An 8140-nucleotide genomic window follows, 5' to 3' on the forward strand; every position below is an offset into this window, starting at 1 on the left:
AGCAATCCAAAAACTGTTTAAATCGTCATCTACGAACTGTACGCGCATGATCAGTTGTACAGTGAAACCGAAAGTGAGTAAGAATTCAGCACTGGGTTATCAACGGTTCGACAGACATTCTCTGACTTGTTTTAATGTTGAAGCATTGAGTATAACGATTCAAGAAGTAGCATCTGAAGAAAGACTACAGTGCTGGCATAAGGTTAAACATAAAGTTGATCGACGTCAGCCATCATGGCAGGTAGTTCGACTCTATTCACACTCGTCCTGCTGGCCGTGAATTACATTTTGCAAGGTAAGTAGCATGATCATGTTGACATATGGTCCGCAACAACACGAAGGGACTAAATGTTAAAAATATGCATTTTGTGACGTTGTAACTATAATATCGTTAACGTGATAATGAATCGAATATTTTGTACCACTGAATGGATCTTTATTTTGTGTGTGTGTGTGTGTGTGTGTGTGTGAGAGAGAGAGAGATAGGAGGATATGTGCCAGTTGTGGAAGCACCCTGCATTCTACCTTGCGTCCTATAGGCATTTGCATGAAAAAGAAAGTAAAACAGCTGGGAGAGTTTCCAGGGAAAATGATTAAATTATATTCACAGACAGACACACACACAACCATTTGTCAACGTCACCTGCTCTTCACATTCTTTATATTATTGCTGTTACTGCACTCAATAATACTCTAGTGCACTCTCTCTCTCTCTCTCTCTCTCTCTCTCTCTCTCTCTCTCTCTCTCTCTCTCTCTCTCTCTCTCTCTCTCTCTCTCTCTCTCCACTTTTTTAAAGACTGTATTAGACTCTGTCCTCTTTTAAGCATGGTTAGTTCATTGGTGGCTGCTCGTGGGGTAGTCTTTACCATTCAAGGGTTTATTTTTTGGCATTCATTGTAGTAAAAAAACAAAGAAAGTGTCCTGTATAGCTAATTTCTTGCTGGGACAGGCTAAGATGGCTGTGTACCTCAGCAGGAAGAAAAAAGTAGAAGCGGGGGTAACGGTGAGCATCATTGAGATGTATAAGTCTCTCATCAGATCAAGGGTGTCAGTAGACTTTGAGTACTACAGTAGGATGCAGGTCATTTGTGTTTTTCAGGATAGGTGGTGCCATGGGGAGGCTGTGTGTAGGCTGGAGGGAGGAGAATTAGTATTTAACAGCATACTAAAATGATGGTATTAGTAATGGTTTATGTTAATTGTGTGTTCTATTGTTTTTCTTTCTCCCTTTGTTTTTTGATATATGTTCTTTTTTCTTAATTTTGGTTTGTTGTTGCCATTGGCTGTGTATTGTACAATAAAGGTTTGTTAAAACTCAAATTCTCTCTCTCTCTCTCTCTCTCTCTCTCTCTCTCTCTCTCTCTCTCTCTCTCCATCAGTTTATGGGACAAGCTGCCCAATTGTGGAGTGTTGGTTTGTACAGGAGAAGCCAGGGCGTGGTGGAGGGTTCCCAGCTGCTATGAATCAGGACAAGTCCTTGATGTATGTTAGAGTAAGCCCCGACAGTACAGGAGCAGAGTCACCACATAAGACCCCAGCTGGCGTAGACCCCACAAGAATCTACCGCGTCACTGGTCAGTATCAGTCAACATGGTCCAAAGAACTAATGGGTTTATGACTTACTGCCTGATAATTACCACTGTGGAATGATTGCAAGCACTAACTGATGAACAGGAACACGCATGCACACTAATAAATGCAGTTAATTACTCACTGTTCAGGAAGTGCAAACAATGTAAAGGTCACATCTCCTATTCACAGACCCAAGTGGCTCCCTGTGCAGTTCATCTCTGCATTCTCCAGAGGGCTCTGTGAAGAAGCCCCAGTGTGAAATAAACCCTTTCCTGCCTCAGCCTTCTACGGTCAATTGGGCTGCCCCGCTCACTAGATCTGGTCAGAGCCCAATCTACCTGGAGGCTGACTGGTTTTCAGCTTCGCTGAAGGGTCTCGATGATCAACTAGTACTGTCTAGTGTAATGCGGGCTGCCAAGACCACCAACGATCTGAATGGTAAGAATGGTATTTTAAAGAAATAGGTTGTTACATCTGAGGTGCATTCAATGAATGACGCAGTTCCATTAAGCTTGGAGAACATCCAGCTCCAAAATGCTCACTGAAAGGCAGGCCGATTGTGCTGGTCTTTAGTGCGGTCCTCCAGAGGAAACGACACAGTCCAATGATGTAGGTTAAGAAGAATACAATGAGCTGTAACATCTTACAATGTCAGATCTGCCTGCCCACTATATAACTGCAGTTAAATTTGGAATGCAACATAGCTTTAAACCTACACTATTTGTAAGTTAGTTACAATATTTAAAGTTTTGTAATTCGAGAAATAATGTTTTTCTCAGTTGGAGAGGTAGGGCACAAATACAATGTGAAAATGTAGTGTATTTTTGTAAATTTGTTATTTAAAGGAATCTGTTTAAATGCTTTATACTCATGAACTGTAATTAATTATTTATACCATGACAGTGTTGATCAGTGTTTTGGAAACTTGGTGTATAACCAAGTCTCATTATTCAAATATGTGACATCTGGTTTCAATCTGAGGCTATTGTTTCAGATTTCAGATGACACTGTGTTGTCACAAGGGTTCTATCAGTAAATCTCTAGATAAATGTATAGGTAATATAGAAGTTCACCCCGTCATTTGAGCTCAAATGCTATATCACAGCATTTATGTTGAAAGCTTTACCCGCCCATCTCATTTTACTACTCTCTCCCAATTAGTGATCCTCAGTGTCTTCAGTTCATCTGCTTTGGTCCGCTCCAGACTGGGTGTACCTGTGGTCCTGAACTGTTGGTTCTGGAAGGAATCCTCCTCTCCCCTCTCTGAACTGGGGTTTGCAGTAGAATGGCGGTATCAGTTCCGGGGGGCAGGGAGGCTTGTTGTGGCCTATGATGCCAAGACTGACCGATTGGCTGAGAGCTCAGAGGAGGGGGCGGAGCTTGACATCAGTGCCCTGCATCAAACAGGAAATGCTTCACTACTCCTTGAGGAAGCTCAAGTCAGACACACTGGGACTTACATCTGCACTATATACCTTCCATACCTGCTGGCTCAGGTCGCTATAGATTTGGAAATAGTGGGTGAGTGGAAATGTTCTTTGGAAGTTGATAACTGTTTTGCTGTTAAACTGCTGCAGATTGAGTAGTTACCAGTCACAAGGTATTTGTATGTACATTGTTTTACCTTCAGAAAAAAATGTCATTTGATCTGTATTTGACTATCAAACTGAATGGAAAAAGGTTTCCATAAGAATTGTTATGAAAAATAATGTAAAGTTGGTCATATTTTAGTAGTCATCACTCAGTTATTACTGTGTTTATTATAATACTGCAGGTTTGCTTTATGTCTTTAAGGGTGGTTAGTCAGTGTTGATGTATATTGTATTCAATGTACACTTTCTGTTCCAGAACCCCCCTCCCTCTCCATCTCCCCCTCTCCTCTTCCCATCTCCTTCCCTGGTCAGACGCTCACCGTACAGTGTGAAGCCTCTGGCTTTTCCCCCCTCTCTCTGGAGTTCCGCTGGGAGTTTGTGGGGGCAGACGGAACAGTGCAGTCCTTGGGCACGGGGGGGATGTCGGGGCACAGGCAGGCCTCGGATGGCACTTTCAGCCAGAGCAGCCGGCTGACACTGGACCTGGGAAAGTTTGACCTGGGCCGGGGAGGAGAGGTGACCTGTGTGGCTGTCCACCCTGGGGGCACCCGACGGACCAGCACAACCCTTAACATCATTGGTGGGTTGAAGAACGATGTGGTGTCGAATACGTTTGCTCTAGAGAAAATTCCCACTGTATTTCAGAGAATTGTGTGAACATGCTGAGTTTATATTTTATACTTTCTTGAAAGTTCATATATTTATCTACTACCATTGACAGTACTCGTTTCCAATTGAATAACTTTAATTATACAGTGCTATGACCCAACCTATTTCCATTGTGTACATATGATTGTATTCATTTCAGTATGTAAGTGAATGGCTGTTTTCAGTGAAGCTATCTCACTGAATAATTAGCCATAAAAATGTTCAACGTTTAACAGTCTGAAATGTCTGGAAACCTTCATGTATTTCTCTAGTAATTAAAACATACTATTTTTCTCTCTGTTTTCCTTTTACTCTTACTCTGAATTTCTCACTCAGGGGTTAGTGGTCCCACCATAGAAGACTCCATGGCCATGGTGGCTGTGGCCTTGGGGTTGTATGGTCTAATCAAACTCTGCTCTTGGATGTTCAGCAGATCTGGTAACATCCTTCTCCTCGCTCTTACACCAAACAAATGATTTCTTATTCACTCTGATTGTGAGCCCTCCCTTGACTGCTGTTTCCCATTGCACAGGGTCTGTTGCCACTGATTCAAAAGAAAAGGTAAAGTAATACCGTGTTCCACTGGAGTATACAATCAAGTGAGGTGGGGTTGGGGGGGGGGGGGGGGCGTTGTGGTTGGGGGAGTGAGCTCAAACCGGCTTTTTTTGATGAAATGTTACAGTACATCAGAATTAGGACACAGTGTGATTTAGCATGCAATAGTGTTTAAGGTTAAACCAGCGGTAAATAAATCCAGGCCTGGCAGGCTGTGGTCCATTGGGGTTTGTTATATGGCCCGTGTTTCAAATACCAGGAAAATCATTTATGTCCATTAAGACAGATCGGCCATCTAATCAAACGACTGCTTTATTTTATTGGTTGATCAATAGCACAGAGGGAACTCAAACATAATATGGGTTGTGCTCTCCTGATTTACGAGGTGAAGCTATTGCCTGTCCTGGTGTTGGAAGGCCACGGTCCTACAACACTCCGGGTTCGAACACTGACTAACCAAGGGTTCAAATTTACTGGGATTAAATAAATCCTACTCTATTGCAACCAATACGGTTTTCCCTTTAGAATGTTTCATGACTAGGGAGTCAATTTTGGCCCAACAAATTCCTAGGTGCATAGTGGAATATACAATGACAGTATTCCTCAAACACATTGCATTGCATACTGTGCAATCTTCATTTAATTACAAATACTATTGTGTTTTATCAGGATCCTAATCCCTTCCCTTCCCCACACTTTATTCCTGTATTTGTTGTCTTCTGCATTTCTATCTTGTCTCGTTCCCCTCTCATCCAATTAATTTCATTACCTTTTAACCCCCCCCTCTTTCATTGTTAACATACAATTCTTTCGTTTTTTTTTTCTCATTTCCTTGTGGTCTCTTCAGTAGAATTCACTTTTTGCCTCTGTTGTTGTTTTTCTCTCATCACGATTCCTCTCTCAATTCTAGAAGGAGAAATAAATTTGAGAAGACAAAGAATGCATTTGAAGGTGAATATATTATTGCATATTTATAATAGTGATGTCTGAAATCAAATGCATGGAGATATAGTATTGTATTTTCAAATGTTTCATTTTCAAGTTCAGTTCATTTTTATTCACTCTAATGTACTATGACAGTGGTGTCAAACTCGTGCCATGGAGGGCCGTGTGTATGCAGGTTTTCATTCCAACCAATTAATGCTGCCTTAATTGAGTCCAATTACTCATTCAGCCATATGCGTTTAACTGCATTGAAGCACAGAATATAAGAAAATTTTTATTTAGACAATGCGGGTCACCATAGACGTCGGGTCACCATTGTGCACAAACCTGCATCCCTAATTCAGCAAATAATTTAACTAATTATATAATCAAGATCTGAGGCTGGAATGAAAACCTGCATACACACAGCCCTCCATGGCACAAGTTTGACACCACTGTACTATGAAGTCTTATATAAAATCTCTCAATTAATTTCACATACTTTAAACTATAACAAATTTAGGAATAAACTGGGGTATGGTTAGGGTTTGTCTTTGCCTTTCCTCTACTGATTTCACAATCAAATATACGGAACATGTATAGATATGTAAATCTTAAATCAGATTCTGTGTCTGGAAATTCAGATTCTGGAAATATATACAATATGTGAGTACAACCAGGGGTTAAATTGGGGGTGGACGTGGGTGGACGGTGTCCACCCACCTTTGGTAAATAAATAAATAATTTTGACCGGCAGTTTTACAAATGACTATGGAAATCCAGTTCATTTTTCGTATGCTCCAGTCCATGTGTTCCCTCTAGCCAGTTACTCACTCAACCAATCAAAAATCTGAATAAAAAAAAAAATCTCAGGAGGAACAGTCATTTATATAGACAGGCACAGAAAGAAAAATATCATTGATTGTCTTGATTGTTTGGATGCGGACGCGGTAGGTCATTTCATTAACATGTAATTTCATCTGTGCAACATTTTAAAGAGAGATGAATAAACAGCCCCCACAAACGCCGGCTATTATTAACGGCAACTTTGATTGCTTGAGCAAAATCAGCAGGTTGCTGGTCAGCAGCTAAGATAGGATTGAATATTTCCCACATACATAACGTTTTTCAGTGGCGACTGGTGAGCTGAAAATTGGTGGGGCGCAAAACTTTCTTTTAAACGAATCATTGATCTCAACCTGTTTTCATTAGTAACAAACAAAACAAAACCTGCACTTCAATTTTGTTTACAATCTACGCATTGCAGATATTTTCCATGAATTCAAGTGCGGAGGAAGAAGTGCATGTAGCTATCCACAAATAATGTTGATTAAAAATGTGTACAATTTCGTACTGCAAATGAAGATAAATGTAGGCTATAAGGCCTAGGCTACTCGCTAAAACTGCCTATTTGGGGAGAACTGGCTGTATATGATAGTATTGCTATTGAGTAGTATATTTTGTGGATTAATTGCATTGATACTCAAGGAAAATCTGGAAGATTTTAGTTAATCACTAAACACTGTTTAGTGATTAAAACAGATTTTTCTAAATCACATTTATCATTTAATCTCCCTAACACAATGTGAAGAAGCTGTGTGTCCCTTTCCAATTGCTTAGTCAAATCGTTTGCATGCTTGTTAATCACTGAAAATGAATTAAAACAGTTTGAGATCAATGATTAGTTTAAAGGAAAGTTTTGCGTATTACCAATTTTCAGCTCACCAGTCGCCGCTGGTTTCATTTTGTTTCAATTCGACGGTTTAAGAAAGATGGATAAAGGAGGAAGAAAGGGAGGACAAAAGAGGAGGATGACCGATTATTTTTGTGGGTAAAACAATTCTCAGCATTAATGACACTCAATAAACTTGAAATATTTTATGTAAAAGCTTGCATCAATAGTAAACATTCTTTTTAAAACATTGTTTTTCTTAATTACAATTATGTGCACAATACATTAAAAATACAACTATTTTGAGCTGAGACATTCATTGGTCTGTACCTTTTTTCACCCACCTCCCACCGGATCTCAGGGTCCACCCACCTCCCAAATCCCAATTTAACCCGAGTACAACTCACAATTGTTTTTGTATTCCTATATATGTATTTATTTTATTTTATATTATTTCCATGGCTTCTAAATTTTGTACTTGATAATCTGATTCTCTGTAAGATTGGTTAATTTAAAAGGAAGATCAAAACTTTTAATTGTTTTCTTCCAACAACTTTTATTTTACAGATGCATAGATCCATTTTACTGAGGAGGACCTTGAATTTCCTGTCTGTGTGTGTATCTCTCTTTTTTCTTTTTTTACGAAGGGGTCAGGTATTGCAGTGCCATTGTTTCTTCCAAGTTTGACTCATCTATCCTGAAAACAGATTCCATGCTTAGTGCTACTTAATAGGGTTGATGATCATTTATTCATCCTTCCAGGGTCAAATATGTTTTTGTTTGCTTTTGGGTCATTTATTTAATAACTACATTTCTGTGAAATAAAAGGAAGGACAGAAATTAATATCAACTAATCAATGAATTCTACACAATAGTGAGCATGTTCATAACTTTGTGGGTGGTCGGTACAGAATGACACAAGGGCCTATTGAAAGTAATTGAAATAAGGGTACACCTACAACCTGGGAAAAGAAAAAAAATCTGCTGGAATAATTTACCTTGCATGTTTTTCTATGCACCAAGTATCTTTGCCATTTGAAAGACTGTGAAATCTGGCATATACACAGAATGCCAAAAATGAGTGTCGTTAATTTAATTGTTTTCTTTCAACAACTAGATGTTTTATTGCACTATTTTTCTGTAGAACTTATTTGAAATAAACAATTTTTCAGGTAA

At 39.4% G+C, this 8140-nt stretch overlaps 1 protein-coding gene across 1 annotated transcript; it reads left to right on the forward strand.

Moving 5' to 3' along the window:
- Window positions 1-61: 61 nt before the first annotated feature.
- On the forward strand, window positions 62-8140 carry LOC118225091 (tapasin-like). Its single transcript, XM_035413126.1, has 9 exons — window positions 62-295; window positions 1381-1575; window positions 1763-2011; window positions 2735-3094; window positions 3422-3745; window positions 4150-4251; window positions 4346-4374; window positions 5279-5319; window positions 7532-8140. The coding sequence occupies exons 1-8, from the start codon at window positions 235-237 to the stop codon at window positions 5288-5290; spliced, it is 1332 nt and encodes a 443-aa protein (XP_035269017.1). The 5' UTR covers window positions 62-234; the 3' UTR covers window positions 5291-5319; window positions 7532-8140.

The sequence above is a fragment of the Anguilla anguilla genome, chromosome 1, assembly GCF_013347855.1.
Source record: "Anguilla anguilla isolate fAngAng1 chromosome 1, fAngAng1.pri, whole genome shotgun sequence".
NCBI lineage: Eukaryota > Metazoa > Chordata > Actinopteri > Anguilliformes > Anguillidae > Anguilla > Anguilla anguilla.